Consider the following 24,144-nt stretch of genomic DNA (forward strand, 5'->3'; position numbering starts at 1 on the left):
GAGTATATGTAATACTAATATCTCTGTTATCGTTATTATTTTTTGTTGTTATTGGGTTTCTTGTAATTGGCTTACTGTATTATATAGTCTATACGTTAGCTGTACGTTTAGCAGTGTAGTGCATGATATTATATACTGTTTCCATGACCACGAGGGCCGACTCGCATGATGTCCAGCTGAGTGCTAATTCACGCCTACTATGACGACGGAGAAGGGAGCGCTGTGTCTCATTCACATATCCGTAGTGCAAGTTTAAGGTTGCAGTTACTTTATAACTCCTTTCAGACAAAACAAATGTAATCGCTGACAATCTTTATTTGTAGAAAACTCATTGAAAATGATTATGTCTGTGCTGTTATGGAGTAAAAAGATAAAAGTCACTAAAGGTAATGAAAAGTTTAAAATTGAAAAAGTTAATTTTTATTATTATTACAGACAAAAATGTTGTGTTACATTAGCCTTTAGGGTACAAACACACACAGCAGATACGCAGCAGATTTGATACTGTGTTCAGTTATTTAGATCTAATCTGCTGCGTATCGCAGCAGTAAATACGCAGCGTATATGCCGTGTGTGTTTGTACCCCAAGTCTACATTTTTGCTTATTGTATGTCTGTGGTAAATTATTGAATGATGACTGGTAGGGACACCTTCCTGCATTAAAAAATCATAAAAGTAGAAAAAAAAACCATAATACATATTTACATAAGTTATACAGAGCTTGTAGACAGTTCAATCAAGAGCAGCTTCAGCTATGGTCTCTTGAAATTTCAAAGTGTACAATATTACTCAGCTTCCAGACGTGGGATAACAGGAAGAATCAGATTCCCAAAAGCAGAGTCTTGAGTAATGAAGTATCCAGTGGAGTGTGCATGTGCATGCTGCAGAGAGAACATACATTAGCTGCAATAACTGTAAGAAATTATTTGCAGATACATTAGGGAGCTCCAAAAAGTTTTAAAATCTAAAAGAAAAATCCTGGCCATCATTATAAAACTTGTAGCATGTAACAGCAATCAGCTAATAACTTAAAGGGAATCTACAGGACATCCCAATCTGCTGATAGAGCCTAATAGGTGACCTTACACAGAGCCACATTGTATGTCCATTATCATACTTTGATGCGCCATTTTCTGCCAATTCTGCCGCTTTTATGTTTTTAATAGGTATATGCATCTCAATATGCCGATGAGGCTGCTTGTTGCACGGGCGAGGGTGTGTGGTGGTGGTGGGGGAAATATTTGGCGGCTTGGTTGGCAGTACTTTACCCCTCAGTGAACAGATTTTGGCTTTGGCTGCCATGGCAACCCAACCCAAAGTAACCAAATCCTCCAGAGGCATCTGTGGGATTATTGCTTTTAGTTGGGGGCCCAGAAACTTTGGCTGATGGCTGCCCTGACCATTCATTCAGAAAAGCGAGCGGCAGCCATATCGGTGCATCGGGGCCAAAGTACTTATTTCATAAAAGCAGAGCACCAGAGTGCCACAATAAACATACAATGTGACTCTTTGTAAGGTCCCCTATTAGCAGGTTAGGATACCACAACCTGCTGATTTATTAACATGGGTAATGCAAAAAAGGGCCTGGGGTGATTTTTTAATGTGAACAATTATTCTAGAATCTATGAATTTGCCATTAAACTATTAAAAGGGCTATCCAGGATTACAAAAAATAGTATTAGTCTTACCGGTAAGACGTTTTCTCCGAAACCTTCACGACGGCACCACAGGAGTTAACTCATGCCCTAGGGACAGGAAAAGCACAAACACGAGAGGTTAAAAGCCCCTCCCCTTCCTGCTAGCACCAGTGCATTATAACAATTTCTGAGCACCACGTGAGTATTATATTCAACAATACAATATAGGGAGGGATGTTGGTGCCGTTGTGAAGGTTTCGGAGAAAACGTCTTACCGGTAAGACTAATACTATTTTCTCTCCTCACCTTCACGACGGCACCACAGGAGAAATACCAACAATTTCCCCTAGGGCGGGGCCACAGCCTGAAGACCTTTCTTACCAAACCAGGTCTTCACTGAGCTGAAACTGCCAACCACAATGCATGGCAATAGTAGACCAGGTGATAGCTCTGCAATCTGATCTAAAGATGTGTAAGCCTTCTCCGCCCAAGAAGTGAACGCAGCCCTAAATGAAAGGGCCTTGATCAATAAAGGTAAAGGTAAGTCCTATACCTATGCTTCCATACAGCATTCCGGATTCCACCAGCTAGAAATTGCTGGAAATCTCTTCAGTATATTCTTCCTCTGGAATTGAATGAAGATTAATCCAGGTGTTACAGGATTCCAGGAACTATATTACAGTTTCCCTACGGTCCAGGAATAAAACTTCCATCCTTAATCATCTTTGGAGTTGATACAGAATGATCATAAGACCAAGAAAGATGAAACTACCACGGAAACAAATCGGGATCAGTGTGACACTATTCTGTCTCTCTGGAAAAGACAGTAAGAGTCACGGATAATCAGTGTGCGGGTCTCCGATTCGTCTTATCTAAGATTATGGTCACAGGATGGCTGTCTTGTAGAACAGGAACTTGAGACTGTACTCCAAATAGGTTTGGAAGGAAGACGATTAAGGTCTTCAAGTACAAAGTTAAAAACCCAAGGGAAATGTGGATTAAAAGTAGGATTCCTGTTTAAAAGCGTTCATCATAAGTTCTAAACACATCTATGATTCATGATAAATATAATGATAAATAGCAGATATACGATATAATGATAAATAACAGATGATATATGATATAAATGAGTAATAGCAGATGATATATGATAAATAGCAGATGATATATCATATAACAATAAATAGCGGATAAGGTTGCAACATGCACCTAAGTGGCCGACTTGAGACCTTCTGATATATCCTAGAAGAGAATGGCCTCATTTTCCTAGACTGTAGGAATTACAGCCTCAGAGAGGCCTCTGCTCCTAAACAGACTCAGGATTCAGGTCGACATCTTGAGTCTTGACAGATCCGGACGGAACTGGTCCCTGAAGAAGTAGAAGGCAAAGGCTCAAATCCAAAGGTTGAAGAGCCCAGAGGCTCCAGGACCAGTCTTCGTACAAGGCCTGACTACCTTCTTACAGCCATTTCCACTGTTTTGGCTCTTTTCCTGTAGTGTCCCAGGAAAGAGCCAAAAGATAAAGGATTGTATATAAGACTGAAAATCAAGGCTGTTCAAGTACATCCACCGCCACTGGAACATCGCTTGGAAAGAACTTCTATACCTCCTTGTTCTGATAAATCTGCGAACAAATCAGAGGCAGACCCAATTGAGGGATAAAATCTGGACCTTCCTCCTTGAGACACCCTTCACTCATGAAAATGTATGGACTGCTAAGATAAACCATGTGAATTGTAAGATATGTGGCTGTTGGGGATAAATATGTCGCTCCCCTAGGTGAAGATCCAATCTGAATGGACTGAAGTGGATTCTGCTCTGCACTATCCTGGTGTCTCAGATGTGCCACAGTGGTACTGTTGTCCAATAAAATGTGAATTGTTAGATTCCAGATATTATTCGCCTGCTGTAAGACACCCGACTGCCTGCAGCTCTTTAAGGCCTGAAGACCTTGATGCTGTCCTTGGGTATTATCTTAGGAAGAGGGATACAAAGATAACCCCATCTTCAAGTAAGCCATGTAGGCCAACATATAGAGAGCACCAGACCTGTGGAAAAAAGGATACCTGTGCCTGATTCAGAATGACAAGTCTATTAGTTTATTACAGTAAGAATCTAGAATGAGTCTGATTCTAAGGTGTCACTGAGTAATAAGTAGTCATGGATTCCAAATGGACATAGTCCTCAAGTGTAACCAGGCCTCCCTGGGAACAGTCTAGTCTTCTCCACCAGAGATACCCAATCTGAGGGGAGAGAGGACATTATTACCTAGGAATCCGGAGGATCCCCAAATATATTTTGGGTGTCTGGGTTGAGATCCGATTACTGATTGTTTATCGGACACCCCCAGGAATAAAGATCATCACTGGCTGTCGTTATTTTCTGAACAGCTTCTATGTGGAATCTGTCAAAAGAAGAAAACTCAACCAGACCGGCAGAATATTTATCCCAAACTGATGAAGGTAGGGAATCAACTTCCCCATAAACTAAAGAAGATGCAAAAGGGCTGATGAATCCCGAAGGAGAGAGCACTGCATTGATAATGCTGGACACAACTGCCCATGCAAACTACTACTAAAGACAAGAGTTGAAACATAGTAGAAGCATCTCTTTAAGTCGATTAACGCCCTCATAGCATCCTATAGATTAAGTTGAGTAGTAGACTACATGGATTCCATCTTGAATCCTCTGTATCAGATAAATTTTGATGGGTTCCAGGTTTATACTAAGCCTGTATGTTCCGTTCAGTTACTAAATAAGGAATAGCTGAAAAGTGCCCCTTCTCTAACTCTGGCACTAGGACAGAGGTCACGACACAGGGCTTTATCAGCTTCTAGACCCTGTAGAAGAGTCCTGATTAAAGGAGCTAAGAAGGTAGGTGGACTAGGAAACATTTGGGGGGAGAAGATGACTATATTGAAGTCCTGGAGAATAACGTCCAGGATCCAGCTGACTTGGGTGACACACATCCAAGCCTCCTGAACTCCAGAATCTCCCCCCACCTCCAGGATAGTGACCTGGTGTAGTCCTAAGAGGCCTTGGGAGAGGTCAATAGACATCCCTCCTATAATGCTCCTGAATTCTATGATGCTACATTGAACCCATACTTCTTAACTACTGAAGGTCTATTAGAACAGAAGAATTTCCCAGATACTATAAAAGGGCAACTGAAGACCTTGCATAGAATGGGATTGTCAGATCCTTTGTCAGATTTTTTTTTTTTTTTGTGACTAATGGCAGAAAAGGTAGAACCCAATTCCTGGCAACCATATGGACCATCACTGCTGAGGAATCAGCCAAGAAGGCTCAGGAATCGCCACAAAGAAAAGACATCAATAATGTGTTCCCGAGGGAACCTATATATATATATTTATTTATTTTGATGGTCGACTCTAAATGATTCCCATATGTACTGCACAAGAACACATGTAGCAGTAACATCTCTCACAAGAGAAAAGTAACAGTCTATAAGACTTGTACAAATCCTCCTGGCCTCAGTTGAAGAGCCTACAAATGGCAAGGTGATTGCTAGTAACTCTAACCACCTGGGTGTCTAAATCCCATTCTTCCCAGGTTTTGTTAATCATCAGTGATGAGGCCTGAAAGGTCTGCTGAATAGGAACTAGCTTCCACATGCTAACCCCAGCAAACAACTCATCTCCAATAGATCACCCCTCTTGTGTATCCTCCATCCCAGTGGAAGTCTGACAGAGAGAAGGTAAGATCAAATGGCAAAATATATTCCCTAGACTCTGCGTATCAATCTGATAGAGCAGAGAAGCCTAGAGATAAATTACTGGATTCAAATAGTTGAATCAGATAATGTACAAGATTCAAGCCTAGAAGCAAAAGGACAGGGCCTGTGACTCCTAGATTTTAACAGGTAACTCTGGTACGCTGAAAGCTGCTAAAGCCATAAGAAGGTATAGCAATAGGTGTAGCAGCTGCCATATCAATCTTCATTATCTGACCGACCAGATAGGAAGGAAGATGAGGAGAGAAAACAGCGCAGAGGATGACAGTTACATTAGGTTATGCAAGTGTTTAACAGGTGAAATGCAACATCTGATTGGCCAGATCTTCCATCCATTTAAACATCCTCTATAAAATAGGATGTTTTATGTTCTTGTTAATAAAGGAGAGAGGCCCGCATAGTAACAGGTAAATCTCCTAAGAGGAAAAGCTCCTTCTCGCAAAATAAAGCTAGGAGCAAAACCTTATCCATACATACATAAGTATATATATCACAGTCCTAAGCACCAAGGTGAATACAGCACGCTGGTGCCCACACAGAGTAATTATATATCACCCTGAAAGGTATAGGGAAGAAGAGAGGGAGATAGAAAACTAGGACAGTCAGAACTATACAAGCTGACCCCTAGCACTCTCCCCCAAGTGTAGCAGACTTTAGTTGGCATACTTACCACCGGCAGCGGCAGAGGAGGCTTGTCTGCAGCAGGATTCCTCATAGGTGATGCAGTGGATCAGACCTCAGAAGACTGATGACACACAACTCTGCAGATTTTCCAAACTTGCCGCCCGGCGTCCTCGGAAGACCAGGAGTTCTGTCTCTACCGGCACATGGCGTCAGCGTGCTCCCCCCACTGAAGGCACTGCTGAAAGACTAGGCCTCAGGCCTGACCTCCGCCGAACGCCCGTACATTGCGGCCGGAAGTAGGCCGCAAACGCCGACCACTAGGCCACATCGCCTGCCACAGCACGACCAGTCCCGGGACGCGCGTATACAAAGGAGAGGTCCAGAGGTTGCAGCAACGGAAACTCTCTGCGCGCCCCCGCCACATCAGGGATGGCGCGAGGAGAACCAGCGGGCCATCCCTTACCCCAGATCCGAAGATCAGCCAGCCGCCTCCATGGGAAGGAAGGAGGTTAAACCCCGATCGATCCCTGCTGGTAAGGGGAAATAAATCTTCAAACAGGGGGATCTTCTCATCTTCACCATGGATCCCCCACCTCTCGTGCCTGCCCTACAGGGACAGGAAAAGCACTGGTGCTAGCAGGAAGGGGACAGGCTTTTAACCTCTCGTGTTTGTGCTTTTCCTGTCCCTAGGGCATGAGTTAACTCCTGTGGTGCCGTCGTGAAGGTGAGGAGAGAAACATAGTTTCTTTCTTCCAAAAACAGCATCACACCAGTCCTTAGGTTGTTTTTGGTAGTTTAGGGTAGTTTCACACACAGTGGATTTCACGCTACGGGTTTGCAGCAAAATCCGCTGTGAATCCTGGTATAGTGAAGTTAAATGGGTCACATACCCGCAGTGGAATTTTCATTCCGCTGCCGGTATGTAACCCGGCCCCTTTAATACTGCATCAGCAGCATGTGAGGCTCCAGTCTGTCCCCATCAGCCAATCAGTGCTGCCTGTGCACTGATTGGCTGATGGGGACCAACGGGAGCCTCACATGCAGCCGCGCCGCCGAGCAGGTAATGTATGCTCCGGGCATGGGCTGCTGGGGTTAAAGGGGCTGGGTCACGTACTGGCAGGGGAATGAATACTCCGCTGCAGGTATGTGACCCATTTAACTTCACTGTACCAGGATTCGCAGCGGATTTCGCTGCAAACTCGCAGTGTAAAATCCGCTGCAAATCCGGAACGTGTGAAGCTACACTTACCCCTCGAAGTCGATAAAACTGAGCTGCAAAACCACACAGAATCATCACAAGAGTGATGCTGTTTCTTGAAGAAAGCAGCTCCCACCTCATGTTACACAAACATTCCTGCCTGATATAGCTTTTCACCTTAAAACATACCTGAAGTGCAGCTTTTTGTTGGGCAGCTATATGTTGCTGTTCTGCATGGTCACGAAAATCCTTGTTAACATTTGGCCTTGCGAGAGCTATACTGTAAGAAGATACAAGAAATAGAAAAAAATATTTAGCACTATATAATAAAGCTTTATCTACCCATTCTCTAAATGTAGATTCAATAAGAAAAATCTTGCTATTTTTCAATACTAGCATAAAGCTATGCTAAGTCTATGGTGCTGGGTCTTGCACTGAAGACACAAGCTTTGGAGACACAACAGGAAGCTCTTCTTATAAAGTACAGCTGTATGTGGTGGGGAATATGGGCACTCAGAAACCTATTCTGACATGCCAAATTCAAGGTGGAAGTGTATTAGAAAAATGTTCCCCCAACACTGGAGGTACACTTAAGTCTTATGAGGTGTAGTGTTCATGGATCACACTTGCTTTTCCAACACATCTTAAAAACACATTACACAGATGCTCAATTAGACTGGGATATGGGAAATGTGAAGGAGGCCAAGTCAACAAGAAGCATGCTTGGGGCGGCTGCAGCACGGGAGGAAGCTGGCCGGAGCCCTTAGATGTAATCCGTGTATAGGGGGTGCATTTGCAGCAAGGAGGGAGCTGACGCTGTCATCTGTCATCACTAGAGATGAGCGAACCTGGAGCATGCTCAAGTCGATCCGAACCCGAACTTTCGGCATTTGATTAGCGGTGGCTGCTGAAGTTGGATAAAGCCCTAAGGCTATGTGGAAAACATGGATATAGTCATTGGCTGTATCCATGTTTTCCAGACAACCTTAGAGCTTCATCCAAGTTCAGGAGCCCCAGCTAATCCAATACTGTTAAACCAATAACGTTCAAGTTCGGATCGACTCGAACCCGATTCGCTCGTCTCTAGTCATCACATTAGGAGGTAATCCACGTCTTGGAAGGGGGGGGGCAGGACAGAGTGGCTTCAGTTTAACTCATTTTTTGCATGGAGAGGGAATGAGTTATCAGTGATACCTTAAAATGTCTTAGAACAGGTAATTACAATATGGAGCTATGGGTGCGCTATTTAACACTGCAAAAAAAGATTAAGGCTATGTTCACACATGGCATTTATTTAGCAATAATTATGTGTTTCAGCGACAAGCAGCAAAAATAGCACTATTTCACCATGATCGTACAATTCGTGGTAAAATAGCGTCAAAACTGGGGCAAAAATGCAATAACACTAATTAAACACCATGTGTGAACATAGCCTTAAAGAGAACCTATCTACTAAATCTGACTGTCCCTATTATAAAAGTTTCTCTCTCCTTAAGTCTATTTATGAAGATACAGACTGCCTTTGCAGCCTCTATCTTTTACTTTACCTAATCCTCTGTTCAGGTGCAGTAAGGTCGGGTGCCGCCATCTTGATGACGTCAGTTGTGTTCCAGCAGTGCATTTTCATCGTCGTCGTCATCAAGATGGCGGCGCCCAGCCTTACCGCACCTGTACAGAAGATTAGTTAACGCATAAGATACAGACTGCAAAGACAGTCTGTATCTTCATAAATAGACTTGCAGTCTGTATCTTATACTTTACCTAATCCTCTGTATCGGTGCAGTAAGGCCTCGCATCGCCATCTTGATGACAGACTGCAAAGGCAGTCTGTATCTTCATGAATAGATAAGACCAGGAACACTAGATAATACACAGCGATCTTGCGCTGTATAGCACAAAATCACTGTGTATTGACGGAGCGGCAGGCAAAGGATCATGGGACCCTATTCCACTCCTCTGCATGACGGGAGTTTCCTGTCTCTCGCCAACTCTTTTGAAAAGAAACGGCGCAAGACGGTGAAGGAAAGGTGAATTAAAAACGTGGCCACAAAATTTATAATATTTACAAATATTAATAAAAAAAAAAAAAGATTTCAATTAAATAAATTTAAAAAATAAAATAAAGTCGGCCGCGATTGGTTCTCTTTAAGGTCTTGACAACAACAAACAGCAGTGATCCTAGCTATGTCAGGCGCATTTTCTTACCTTGCCCCTGGATTGTTTGTTGAAGACTGATTCTGCAGAAGCAACTTTCTCTTCTCCTTGTCTAGTTCTGCCAAAATAGCAACTCTATTCTTGCTCGCAAAACCTATGAAAGAAAAGAATATGGCTATGAAATATATAAGAATTTAGGATGAGCCAATTTAATAACCTGAGAGCATCACTCAGAGGATTGCAGTCATTTGTACTAACATTTGACATCACTGCAAATGACAGTAGCACTTTAACTGAAATAGGAGACAAAGCAACACAAAATGACCCACACACAATAAAGGGAATAAATTATATATATATATATATATATATATATATAAATATATATTTTTTTTTAAATCTATTTTGTCTAGTAACTGAATTAAACTGTTACCCACAATAAAAGAAATTATGAATATCTTTATTAAAATGCATTTTTTCCTCTGGCGTTAATGAGGAGAAACTGTGTTCATGAAACATGCCCCTAAACCATTGCACTGTGTATGTTTATGCCCCAGATAATGCTTTCAAGCACATAGCTACAAGGCAGGGAGGGTGGTAAAAAGGTGTCATTAATAAAAGAAAAACCCTTTCCCATATTGGCTTCAGTAAACAAATGAGTTTTAAACAAAACTTTTCTTTGTAGGGATTTTCATCAGATATGATTAGTGAAAATATGTTTTCTCCCCCCCATGGATTCTTCAAGGAAGAGCAGTGGTGGTTGCCTTTAAAGGACAAGAGATTAGTGTCAACTAAGAAAGGTCTCTGGCTGTCAGCTAATAGTATAGTCATTGATTTCTGGCAATTTTAGTGCTATCAGGATATCTGTTTGTATCCCTTTATATCTTAGACTGCGCTACATCAAATGCTAAACTCTTATTTTTAGAGTCCCAAACCTGAAGTAAACACATTAAATGTCAACTACTTCCCCATACTATTATCCCTTTGTTTACCTGGATTATTTATAGCAAACCCTGCTGAATCGGTGCTCTAATGGAAACTAGATTCAAGAGCTGTGCGCTCTTAACAGTATTTACCGCCAAGTGCTACACAACATTACGGTAACAGCCATAGAAATTTTTCAATGACATTGGTCTGACACAGAGCTCACATTGAGTGACTCATATCATTGACCTTTTGTCTGTTTGTATAATATTCTTGCAAAAAAAGAGCCTTTACATGGTTGTATACAACTGTCTACGTCCCTTCAAATTAGTAATTTTCATAACTTTTGTTGGGCAATAAAATATCTTTATTATTATTTTGCCCGGACTTCCCCTTTAATTAGGAAGGCAGTTTAAGAACCGAGCAGTGTCTTTCCATAGGAAATAATGTTAATGTGTTTAATTAGTTCCAGCACCAAATAATTACCTACAGTACCCATGTATTACATTGATAAGTGTAAGAATCCCTACAGTACAGGACAGAAGAGCATTAGGCTATGTTCACACAATGTAAGAGACAGTCCGGGTCACAGAACAGCTGGTCTCTTAAAAGATCATCTGTGCGCGCCAACATCAGAACTCCCCACAGCACACTATGTAGCGAGCAGCCAAGCGGAATCACCTAAACTATTAAATCATCACATTCCCAATCTCTAACGGTAAATTACATAAGCACAAAAGCCTGCCGAAAGTGCAAAATTTCAGATTTTTGGTCACATCCCAGAAAAATTTAAGAAAAAGTGATAAAAGCGTTGCATATGTGCAAGTGTGTTACTAGAGATGAGCGAAACGGGTTCGAGTCCATCCGAACCCGAATGATCGCATTTGATTAGCAGTGGCTGCTGAAGTTGGATAAAGCTCTAAGGTTGTCTGGAAAACATGGATACAGCCAATGACTATATCCATGATTTCCACATAGCCTTAGGGCTTTATCCAACTTCAGCAGCCACCGCTAATCAAATGCCGAAAATTCTGGTTCAGATCGACTCGAGCATGCTCCAGGTTCGCTCATCTCTATGTGTTACCAATAAAAACTACAGATATGGCACAAAAAAAATTGCCCTTTTATAGCCCTTGAGACTGAAAGCCAAAAAAGTTTACATTTTTAACCCCTTATGGCGTAAACCCTGGCCCAGGTCAAATGCGGGGATTTTTTCCTCCACAACCATGTCGTGGGGGGAGATTCCCCCCTCTACTAGAAACCAGCGAAGCTGCAAAGGAGAATTTTGAATGCAGCTGTCAGCTTTGACAGCTGCATTTATAGGGCTAATTAGCGGGCATGGCGATCGGACTTTTAACCCCCACCCGCATGAGAACGTACAGTTACGCCCTCATGCAGGAAGGGGTTAAAAGTGGTCAAATAACTCAAGAGTTATATGATTTGGATAACGTTGTAATCATACTGACTTGAGTAACATAGATAACATGTCAGTATTACCACACAGTGGAAGTCCTAAAAACTATACCACTACGAGCAAACTCTATTAAAAAATCTCAATCTTCCAGTACTTATCAGCTTCTGTATGTCTTGCAGAAAGTGGTGAATTATTTTTACTTTGGAGAGCAGGAGAGGTTTTCTATGGGGAATGGCTTCTGCTCTCGATAGTTCCTTTCATGGACAGAGAAGGTAGCAGAGACAACATGCCAGACTGAAAAGAATACACCACTTCCTGCAGGACATACAGAAGCTTATAAGGACTGTCTGGAAGACTGGAGAAGTACATTACAAGTGTCTGGCACTTTCTAACGCCAGTTGAGTTAAAAAAAAAAAAAATTTCATTGGCCTACCCCCAATTGTTTGCACTATTATAGTGCCACCATTGTCATAATGAATAATGATGCCAGGAACAACGATCTCTGTTCCGCAACACATTAAAGTGCACAGAATGTAGGAAGAAGGCGTTATTTTAAAACCTTCACAACGGCACCACAGGAGTTTACTAATGCCCTAGGGACAGGAAAAGCACAAACACGAGGGGTTAAAAGCCCCTCCCCTTCTTACTAGCACCAGTGCATTATAACAACTTCTGAGCACCACGTGAGTATTATATTCAGCAATACAATATAGGGAGGGATGTTGGTGCCGTCGTGAAGGTTTCGTAGAAAACGTCTTACCAGTAAGACTAATACTATTTTCTCTCCTCACCTTCACGACGGCACCACTGGAGAAATACCAATAATTTCCCCTAGGGCGGGGCCACAGCCTGAAGACCTTTCTTACCAAACCAGGTCTTCACTGAGCTGAAACTGACAACCACGATGCATGGCAATAGTAGTAGACCTAGTGATAGCTCTGCAATCTGATCTAAAGATGTGTAAGCCTTCTCCGCCCAAGAAGTGAACGCAGCCCTGAATGAAAGGGCCTTGATCAATAAAGGTAAAGGTAAGTCCTATACCTATGCTTCCATACAGCATTCTGGATTCCGCCAGCTAGAAACTGCAGGAAATCTCTTCAGTATATTCTTCCTCTGGAATTGAATGAAGATCAATCCAGGTGTTACAGGATTGAACTATATTACAGTTTCCCTACGGTCCAGGAATAAAACTTCCATCCTTAAAGGACAAGTGCCATGAAAAACTTTTTCCCAGTAATTGAAGCACATTAGAAAGTTATATAATTGTGTAATATGCTTCAATCACCTATCTGCCTCCCTTCCCTGTCTTTTCCCCCCTCCACCCCCCACCAGGAAGTGTCCTGACTCACACAGACCTGATTAATGCTTCTCTCAGCTCCTTCTCCTGTTACACTAGCCTCCCCCCTCCCCTGCCTTGTCAGGTGACAGCTTGCTCAGCTCCTATTGGCTGAACAACTGCAAGCCATCACATGTCACATCTCACTTGCTTATCTTCCCTCAGACTGACTACGGCACATAGGCAGCTCCCCCCTCCCCTCATACCCTCTCTCCTGCTGCCGTGAAGGAGTCATGTCACTAGAGAAGATAAGCTGAGCAAGCAGAGTCACCTGACAAGGAGGGGGAGGGGAGGCTGGTGTAACAGGACCTAGAGCAGCCCCTCCTGCTGATGACTCATCCTCACAAGAAGGAGCTGCCTGGTGACGGTGACGACAGTAATCAGGTCTGTGTGAGTCAGGACACTTCCTGGTGGGGGGTGGAGGGGGGAAAAGACAGGGAAAGGAGGCAGATAGATGATTGAAGCATATTACACAGCTATATAACTTTGTAATATGCTTCAATTACTGGGAAAAAGTTTTTCATGGCACTTGTCCTTTAATCATCTTTGGAGTTGATACAGAATGATCATAAGACAAAGAAAGATGACACCACCACGGAAACAAATCGGGACACTATTCTGTCCCTCTGGAAAAGACAGTAAGGGTCCTATTTCACGGGCCAAGGGGGGCCCGATCAACGATGTGAACGAGCGGTGATCTGCTAGATCGCCGCTCGTTTACTGGGCCTATTCCATGTTGAGCGAGGGCTGCAAGGACATAGTTACTGATGTCCTTGCAGCATCATACATTACCTGTCCAAGCTTCTTTTCCACGCTGTCTTCATCCCCGGGTCCTGCGCGCTCTATCTTCAGAATGGCCAGTCAGCTGACAGGCCACACTCAGCCAATCACAGGCCGCGGTGGTCCCAGCCTGTGATTGGCTGAGCGCTGCGTCAGCTAACCGGCCATTCTGAAGATAGAGCGCGCAGGCCCCGGGGATAAAGACAGCGCGGAGAAGAAGCCTGGACAGGTAATGCAAGATGCTGCTGCTTGTCAAATCGTCGGTCGCCCGCTGTGCACTGCTATTCAACCGTAGCGATGCGCGGTGGGGGAACGATGATTTTAGATCTGACCCTTAATGAACGATCATCGGCTGATCGTTCTCTCTATTTCACAGAACGATAAATCGGCCAAACGGGGCCGATCCGGCTGATTATCATTACTGTGGAATAGGGCCCTAAGAGTCACGGATAAAGAGTGTGCGGGTCTCCGATTCGTCTTATCTAAGATTATGGTCACAGGATGGCTGTCTTATAGGAACAGGAACTTGAGACTGTACTCCAAATAGGATTTCGAAGGAAAAATGATTAAGGGCTTCAAAGTAAAATGTTAAAATCCCAAGGGAAATGTCGATTAAAAGTAGGATTCCTGTTTAAAAGCATTCCCCCTAAGTTCTAAACACATCTATGATTCATGATAAATATAATGATTAATACCAGATGATATATCATATAATGATTAATAGCAGATATATGATATGATAAACAACAGATAATATATGATATAATGAGTAATAGCAGATGATATATCATATAATAATAGCGGATAAGGTTGCAACATGCACCTTAAGGCTGGGTTCACACACTGTATACTTCAGGCAGTATTTGGTCCTCAAGTCAGGTCCTCATAGCAACCAAAACCAGGAGTGGATTGAAAACACAGAAAGGCTCTGTTCACACAATGTTGAAATTGAGTGGATGGCCGTCATATAACGGTAAATAACTGCCATTATTTCAATATAACAGCCGTTGTTTTAAAATAACAGCAAAAATTTGCCATTAAATGACGGCCATCCACTCAATTACAACATTATGTGAACAGAGCCTTTCTGTGTTTTCAATCCACTCCTGGTTTTGGTTGCTATACAGCCTCACAAATACAGCCTCAAATATACATAGTGTGAACCCAGCCTAAGAGTGTCCGACTTGAGACCTTCAGATATATCCTACAAGAGAACGGCCTCATATTCTCCTAGATGTAGGAATCACAGCCTCAGAGAGGCCTCTGCTCCTAAATAGACTCAGGATTCAGGTCGACATCTTGAGTCTTGACAGATCCGGATGGAACTGGTCCCTAAAGAAGTAGAAGGCGATTGGATTCTGCTCTGCACTATCCTGGTGTCTCAGATGTGCCACAGTGGTACTGTTGTCCAATAAGATGTGAATTGTTAGATTCCAGATATTCTTCGCCTGCTGTGAGGCACCCCGACTGCCTGCAGCTCTTTAAGGCCTGAGGACCTTGCTGCTGTCCTTGGAAGAGTTGGGAAGAGTCTAGTCTTCTCCACCAGAGGTACTTAATCTGAGGGGAGAGAGGACATTATTACCTAGGAATCCGGAGGATCCCCAAATATATTTTGGGTGTCTGGGTTGAGATCCGATTGCTGATTGTTTATCAGCCACCCCCAGGAATAAAGATCATCACTGGCTGCCGTTATTTTCGGAACAGCTTCTATGTGGAATCTGTCAAAGGAAGAAAACTCAACCAGACAGGCCGAAATATTTATCCCAAACCGATAAAGGTAGGGAATCAACTTCCCCATAAACTAGAGAAGATGCAAAAGGGCTGATGAATCCCAAAGGAGAGAGCACTGCATTGATAATGCTGGACACAACTGCCCATGCAAACTACTACTAAAGAGTGGAAACATAGTAGAAGCATCTCTTTAAGTCGATTAACGCCCTCATAGCATCCTATAAATTAAGTTGAGTAGTAGACTACATGGATTCCCTCTTGAATCCTCTTTATCAGATAAAATTTGATGGGTCCCAAGTTTATACTAAGCCTGTATGTTCCGTTCAGTTACTAAATAAGGAATAGCTGAAAGGTGCCCCTTCTCTAACCCTGGCACTTGGGCAGAGGTCACAACACAGGGCTTTATCAGCTTTTAGACACTGTAGAAGAGTCCTGATTAAAAGGAGCTGAGAAGGTAGGTGGACTAGGAAACATTTGGGGGGAGAAGATGACTATATTGAAGTCCTGGAGAATAAGGTCCAGGATCCAGCTGACTTGGGTGACACACATCCAAGCCTCCTGAACTCCAGAATCTCCCCCCACCTCCAGGATAGTGACCTGGTGTAGTCCTGGGAGGCCTAGGGAGAGGTCCATAGACCTCAATCCTATAATGCTCCAGAATTTTATGGTGCTACATTGAACCCATACATGGTGCTACATAGGACCTCTCCGCCGCGCTCAGTGTCCTGCTTTGAGTGAATGAGAGGGCGCGCGCTCCTCCGCTGCCGCCGATCTTTGCTCAAATAAATGACATGTCACTTATTTGAACGGAGAGGAGAGGAAGCAGACGCGCGCGCCCTCTCATTCACTCAAAGCAGGACACTGAGCGCGGCGGAGAGGATCCGAAGCGGATTTCTGCCGTTCTTGCTCAGTGTGAACTGGGCCTTTGGGCGGATTCTGCTAGAGGAGTCCTATAGAACTCAATGGGGACTTAAATTCTGCTTGCATTCTGCTTGAATTCTGTCAGAGCTGAATAGGCGAGGAATTTCAAGCAGAAAACTTACCTCTTAAATTCCTCAATGTGAACCCACCCTAAGGGCCCTATTCCACAGTAACGATAATCGGCCGAATCGGCCCCATTTGGCCCGATTCGGCCGATTATCGTTCGGTGGAATAGAGAGAATGATCAGCAGATGATCGTGTCATCGGCTGATCGTTCATTTAGGGCCAGACCTAAAATCATCGTTCCCCCACCGCTCGCCGCTCGTTTACTGGGTCCATTCCACGGCCCGATGATCATTGAGCGAGGGCTGCAGGAACATAGTTACAGATGTCTTTGCAGCCCCTGCAGTAATACATTACCTGTCAGGTCTTCTCCTCCGCTCTGTCTTCCTCCCTGGGTCCCGCATGCTCTAGCTTCAGAATGGCCTGTCAGCTGACGGAGCGCTCAGCCAATCACAGGCCGGGACCGCCGCGGCCTGTGATTGGCTGAGTGGCCTGTCAGCTGACAGGCAATTCTGAAGCTAGAGCGCGCGGGACTCGGGGAGGAAGACCTGACAGGTAATGTATTACTGCAGGGGCTGCAAGGACATCGGTAATGATGTCCCTGCAGCCCTCGCTCAATGATCATCGGGCCGTGGAATAGACCCAGTAAACGAGCGTCGATCTAGCAGATCGGCGCTCGTTTACATCGTTGATCGGGCCCTGCTCGGCCCGTGGAATAGAACCCTAACACTATTCCGGCAGGCTGAAAGGGAGGCATCCAATGCATGCCTCCTGCTCAGTCTGCGCCCAGCCACAACTGTATAGCAATAGGGAGCTCAGGAGCAGAAACCTTCTGCTTTTGAGCAGGAAATGCTTTTCAGAGCAGGGACTCCTGTCAAAATGACATGGTCTGGGCTCCTGTACAGTAAGTAGTGATGATGCTATATCAGTCAATTAACTCCTTACACATCATGGGTCAGGTACAGAGCTTTGCTGCAAGTTCTGCTACCCAATGAAATCAATAGGTAGCAGATCAGCACCCCAAGATTACATTGTAAGGGTGCTGATCAGGCCACTGCGCCACCGCCAGCTGTCAAAACTGTTTAAGATGCCGCAGTTGCTTTTAATTTTTGTTGCCTCTAAACAGTTAAATGACCGGCAATGAGCTGATCTATGATGTCGGTACATTACAGATAGCAACCAGCACCCACAGAGTATGACATGGGCCCAGTTCCAGAGCCTGCATCATACTTCACCCTATTCCAGGTGCCCCAAACTTTTCCCACAGGGGGCCAGTTCACTGTCCCTAAGACTGTCGGAGGGCCGGACTATAAAACAAATTATAATTAAATCCCAATGCAAAATTCCAACACCCCCCCCCCCCCCAAAAAAGGAAAATCATCCCTCTTTCTTTCCACCTCTCACCCAGCCCCCACTCAACCCCTCACTCCCCCCTCAACCAGCCCCCTTACTCCATCTTCACACCCTCAACAAGCCCCCCTCACTCCCCCTTCACCTCCTCAACCAGTCCCCTCATCAGGGCAGTTTCTAGGTCTTTTTGGCAACAGAGCGACTCTTGATAAAAGCGCCCCCTCCCCCCCGACCTTCAGCCATGGGGAAGGTAGGGGTGCTATTATGAAGAAGCAGTGTGTGTATTACGGCATAGAGTGGTATTGGACCCCTAACAGATAATGTTGTACTGGACACAAAAACATCATTCAGGGACTCACAGGTGACGTCTTCTTTGATCTGAGGCGTCACTTTCCGTTTGGGGCAGGCTTGGGTTAGACTGCGGGGGACTGGGACAGTTTGGGAGCAGTTGAGGCGAGAGAGAGCGGGGAGAGAGAGAGCGCGGGGGGGGAGGGAGAGAGAGCGGGGGGGGGAGGGAGAGAGAGCGGGGGGGGAGGGAAAGGGAGGGAGGGAGAGCGCTGGAGGGGGGACTGGAGCAGGCTGGGCAGAGGGAGAGCTAAGGGGGGGGGGGGGGAGACTGGAGCAGGCTGGGCAGAGGGAGAGCAGGAGGGGGGGGGGCTGGAGCAGGCTGGGCAGAGGGAGAACTGGAGCAGGCTGGGCAGAGGGAGAGTTGGGGGGCTGGAGCAGGTTGGGCAGAGGGAGAGCTGGAGGGGGGAGGACTGGAGCAGGCTGGGCAGAGAGAGAGAGAGAGAGAGAGCTGGAGTGGGGGGGGGGCTGGAGCAGGCTGGGCAGAGGGAGAGAGAGAGAGAGCTGGAGTGGGGGGGGGGGCTGGAGCAGGCTGGGCAGAGGGAGAGCTGGAGGGGGGGACTGGAGCTAGCTGGGCAGAGAGAGAGCTGGAGGGGGGACTGGAGCAGGCTGGGCAGAGGGAGAACTGGAGGGGGGGGGACTGGAGCAGGCTGGGCAGAGGGAGAACTGGAGGGGGGGGACTGGAGCAGGCTAGGCAGAGCTGGAGGGGGGGACTGGAGCAGGCTGGGCAGAGAGCGCTGCAGGGGGGGGGGGCTAGAGCAGGCTGGGCAGAGGGAGAGCTGGAGGGGGGGACTGGGCAGAGGGAGAGCTGGAGGGGCGGGGACTGGAGCAGGCTGGGCAGAGAGCGCTGCAGGGGGGGGGCTAGAGCAGGCTGGGCAGAGGGAGAGCTGGAGGGGGGGACTCAGCTTACCATAGGTGGTTTGTTGTGTGATGGTGGACATTCAGGCAGGAGCAAGTGGAGTGGTAGCGGGCCGCACCCGCTAATAATGGTAAAAAGGAGGAGAAGATCCACAGCGTCCAAAAAAAGGTTTGTTGTCTTTATTATGAGGCATATAAAAAGTTACAAAAGATAAAAATGTAGGCCTACATGTTTCGGGGAAGCACACCCCCTTGATCATGGCAGTACAGACTTTCACAGGTATATATGCCAAACAATTAGATGCAGTGGAGAAGGGAACGCCCCGTGGGTGGGGTTACGTGTGTGATTAGACACAATTGCTAAATGCTGTACATAACACATGACTACTAGTGTGCACAATGCATATCAGACAGATGAGAAAAACATGAAAAAAAAACAAAAAAAAAAAACAGTAAACAGTGCTCCATGCCCAGATGCAGATTGTGCGGTCATATCCAGGAGTCTCACGTTCCAGTTTTCAAGTTTTCAACATATCTTCTTTTCTCAACTGCAACACCTCTTATGTTGTTTATCTTGCCTGGTGCTCTGATTGCAACATACAATATGTTGGCAGCACAAAAGTAAACTAAAACAAAGGATTGCTGAACTTATTGCTGATGCATCAGCAGCATCACGTTTTAACTCACGCAAAGCCATGTCAGGGTTAACGCGACACTTTTTTGATGTCCACCAGGGGGAGTGCTGCTCTCTTCGAGTCATCCCTATAGAACGAGTGTCTAAACCAAAACGAGACGGAGATTGGGTCCGTCTCCTACTGTCGAGGTGCCTTCCCAAAGAAGGCCTACTGTTGTTGGCTGTTTCCTAATTGAGTTGGAGAATGGGTCCGGATCCCCTCTCCCACACCATGCACTTAGAATGAGGACACAGACTACGTATCTTGCAAACAAGTCTGGTGTGTTCTGCTATCTCTGAGAACCCACCTTTATTTATACAGGAAAAAACCAATGGATATGAATGTAAAATGCAAAGTCATACACTATGCAAGTCATCAACTTCAAAAGAACGAATAACTACAGATATGTTTTGACAGATATGGATATACAATAAGATTAAATGTTCAATTAAAAATTGTTTACATAAGGATGTTGATACATGAACATTTGTTATCAGCTTACAAAAATGTGAATAATAAAATGACATTTATTATCTGCTGGAAACAGATGGTGAAACAGCTGTATGTCCTTGAAGGTCAGTCATGTAGGAAAGTTCATTTAGAAAAGAATTTATTTTTCTTCTTATTTCTTTGGATGGATTAACTCATTCCTCTCACTATGTAAGCGAGAGGCTTTTTGGATTCTCCGCTTAGAAACCAGGACACCCAAAGGTTTAAACTTTAAAACGGACCTATCATATCTATTTTTTCAAAGAAAGGGTAAAAAACAAAAAAAACAACACTTTTTCCATGTTTTTTTTCATGTTTTTCTCATTTGTCTGATATGCACTGTGCACACTAGTAGTCATGTGTTATGTACAGCATTTAGCAATTGTGTCTAATCACACACGTAATCACACCCACCCACGGGGCGTTCCCTTGTCCACTGCATCTAAATGTTTGGCATATATACCTGTGAAAGTGTGTACTGCCGTGATCAAGGGGGTGTGCTTCCCCGAAACATGTAGGCCTACATTATCTTTTGTAACTTTTTATATGCCTCATAATAAAGACAACAAACCTTTTTTTGGACGCTGTGGATCTTCTCCTCCTTTTTACTGTTGTTTTTACTGCCTGACTACAATGAAGACTTATAAGACCATGGTGTGTCCTGGTGATATGGCATCAATTGATTAGATAGCCAGAAAACTGTGCGGTAGTAACAAATATACAGATTCTAAGTGGCCAACCTTCATTATGGGGGAAAATCTATTAAACCTTGCGCTGTCGCCCATAGCAACCTACCAGGCTGCTTCCTACATTTCTATTAGCAGCTGGTCCTTTGCACAAGGTTTGCTAAATCTCGACCAATATGCTCTTACCCTAGGGCATATAGGTATATTACTGCACCATTATAATCAATGTATTGTAAGGACCTAGAAGGCCAAAGAGTCCCATCAGAACAACCAGCACCTAGTAAGGCCCCTACACTCCAACCCTGACAACATACAGACCCCCTATGCATAACTCCTTAGTGTCCCTCTTTTGGAGGGACAGTCCCTAGTTTTGACCCACGTCCCTCTTTCACTCTTTTCTGCTTCCATGTCCCTCTTTTTGAACTATAAATTTGATTGACATTAATACAGTCTCTATGTTGCTCTAGAAAGTGTCTGGTTTCTTACTGTATAATAGACCTTGCATATTATTCTTGCATATTATTCTATCATGTGCTGCAAGTTGGATCCTAAAAATTGTTATATTCAGATTAATCATGTGACATTATGACCCCTTTCACACATTCATTTCATATGGCCCCATACACACATCTGTAGGTGTTAAAGGAGAAGTCCGGCAAAAATTATTTTTTTATATGTTATTACTTATGGAAAGTTATACAATTTTCTAATGTACATTAATTATGGGAAATGCTCATATACTGCTATTTCCCTTAATTTAGTGTATCAGGAAGTGTTAGAATTATCTCTGAAGCAGTGACGTCACGACCAACGGTGTAATTCCTATGGAGTGTCCAGCAGGGGGCGATCTATATATAGAAGTCAATGAGTACCATTGACTTCTATATATAGTGCGCCCCTGCTGGACACTCCATAGGAATTACAGTGTATGTAATGTAATGTAATGTAATGCACTGTACTGTTGTGACTTTATGAATACATTTATGGAATACTTTGGGGAGCAAGTGTCCTTGCTCCCCAAAGTATCCCATAAATGTATTCAATGAATACATTTGCAGGGCACCGAGCAGGGAGGGAGAGGAGTGCCATCTACCTCCCCCCTCCTTGCTCGGTGCTGGGAACATATACAAAGTACTACTCCCCCATTATCTGCAGATAATGGGGGAGTAGTACCTGTGCTATCCCTATCACCGCCCGCGCCGCCGCTCACACAGGGGCTGCTATTCATCGCGCCGCTGATTCCCCACCGCCCGCGCCGCTCCTAACTACCCGCCCGCTCGCTCGCCCGCCCCGTTCCTGGCCGCCGCTCTCTGCTCATGCCGGCCGCGTCAGCCCACCCCCACCCCGGCCGGGAGCACGGCGCTTCCTGGTGTCCCCGGCCGGGGTGGGGGCGGGCTGACGCGGCCGGCATGAGCAGAGAGCGACGGCCAGGAACGGGGCGGGCGAGCGAGCGAGCGGGCGGGTAGTTAGGAGTGGCGCGGGCGGCGGGGAATCAGCGGCGCGATCGTAAGTTTGATGCCGGGAGGAGGAGGAGGGGGAGCGGCGGGGGGCATGAATAGCAGCCCCTGTGTGAGCGGCGGCGGCGCGGGCGGTGATAGGGATAGCACAGGTACTACTCCCCCATTATCTGCAGATAATGGGGGAGTAGTACTTTGTATATGTTCCCAGCACCGAGCAAGGAGGGAGGAGGTAGATGGCACCTCTCTCCCTCCCTGCTCGGTGCCCTGCAAATGTATTCATAAAGTCACAACAGTACAGTGCATTACATTACATTACATTACATACACTGTAATTCCTATGGAGTGTCCAGCAGGGGCGCACTATATATAGAAGTCAATGGTACTCATTGACTTCTATATATAGAGCGCCCCCTGCTGGACACTCCATAGGAATTACACCGTTGGTCGTGACGTCACTGCTTCAGAGATAATGCTAACACTTCCTGATACACTAAATTAAGGGAAATAGCAGTATATGAGCATTTCCCATAATTAATGTACATTAGAAAATTGTATAACTTTCCATAAGTAATAACATATAAGAAAATAATTTTCGCCGGACTTCTCCTTTAAGGTCAGTTTTGTGGATATGATCCGTGACACATAAAATGAGGAAGCCATTGTGTGTCCATGTCACCTATGTGACAGTGGGTCCCTGTAAATGCAGTTACTGAAACACATTGGTAATCCAATCCTAAGGATGCATCCACACATACAGGATCTGCAGCAGATCCCGGATGTGTGATTGCCTCAATCTGCAGCAGATCCCGGATGTGTGATGGCCTCAATCTGCAGCAGATCCCGGATGTGTGATTGCCTCAATCTGCAGCAGATCCCGGATGTGTGATTGCCTCAATCTGCAGCAGATCCCGGATGTGTGATTGCCTCAATCTGCAGCAGATCCCGGATGTGTGATTGCCTCAATCTGCAGCAGATCCCGGATGTGTGATTGCAGATTGCAGATATCGGATGTGTGATTGCCTCAATCTGCAGCAGATATCGGATGTGTGAAAGCTTCCTTTAATTAAAAAGTATAGTTGGGAGCTATGCCCTATGTAACAGGTCAGGCTGCCAGTATATAATGACCGCCCACCCGCCAGTCCCTCATTGTACACAGCTATAACAAAACTAAGTACAATAAGGAGTCAATACTAGCACAGAATATTGCCCTGCTCTTACCTGCAGCCGGTGGTGGCGGCGCCGCCATCTTGCCTCAGAGTAGAGGCTAGAATGGAGTGGCTCCTGGTAGGTATGACGTCACAGCGGAGGCAGAGGTTCACAGTTACTAATATGCAGGCTGAGCAGAGCGACGCAGCTGAGGCAACAAGCAGCGTGCTGAGACAGGAATAAGATGGAGGCTGCAGCATCAGTGATTGGTAGATGCTAGAGTGTATCCTCCCCTATGAGTGTGATGTCACCAGGAGGGGCGGGGTGTTGCCCTTACAAGCAGGAAGTAGGAAGCAGTAAACTGCTGCACCATTATCTCCTGCAGAAACTGAGGGAAGGAAGCTGCAATATTCACAATAACACGGAGGAATACATGGAGAGAGGACTGGAGTGTGGAGTCTGTATACAGGGGGAAGGGACTGGTGTGTGGGGTCTGTATACAGGGGGAGAGGACTGGTGTGTGTGTGTGTGGTCTGTATACAGGGGAGAGGACTGGTGTGTGTGGGGTCTGTATACAGGGGGAGAGGACTGGTGTGTGTG

General features: G+C 45.2%; 1 protein-coding gene across 1 annotated transcript; it reads right to left on the reverse strand.

The window, feature by feature from the left end:
- Positions 1-397: 397 nt before the first annotated feature.
- Positions 398-23,788, reverse strand: LOC138785814 (SOSS complex subunit C). Its single transcript, XM_069962172.1, has 4 exons — positions 23,617-23,788; positions 9,419-9,521; positions 7,403-7,493; positions 398-881 (listed from the first exon to the last, which is right to left on the reverse strand). Exons 1-4 carry the CDS (start codon positions 23,642-23,644, stop codon positions 786-788), a joined length of 318 nt encoding a protein of 105 aa, XP_069818273.1. The 5' UTR covers positions 23,645-23,788; the 3' UTR covers positions 398-785.
- Between the last annotated feature and the right edge of the window lie 356 nt (positions 23,789-24,144).

Source organism: Dendropsophus ebraccatus, chromosome 3 (assembly GCF_027789765.1).
Source record: "Dendropsophus ebraccatus isolate aDenEbr1 chromosome 3, aDenEbr1.pat, whole genome shotgun sequence".
In the NCBI taxonomy this organism is placed as follows: domain Eukaryota; kingdom Metazoa; phylum Chordata; class Amphibia; order Anura; family Hylidae; genus Dendropsophus; species Dendropsophus ebraccatus.

What these genes read in the sequence shown, in the direction of transcription:
- LOC138785814 (XM_069962172.1), bottom strand. Translation starts at nt 23,644, where the DNA reads ATGGCGGCGCCGCCACCACCGGCTGCAG. An exon ending in ACAAACAATCCAGGGGCAAG is followed by an intron (nt 7,494 to 9,418) that starts GTAAGAAAATGC and finishes ATCTTCTTACAG; the next exon opens with TATAGCTCTCGCAAGGCCAA. An exon ending in AACAAAAAGCTGCACTTCAG is followed by an intron (nt 882 to 7,402) that starts GTATGTTTTAAG and finishes TTCTCTCTGCAG; the next exon opens with CATGCACATGCACACTCCAC.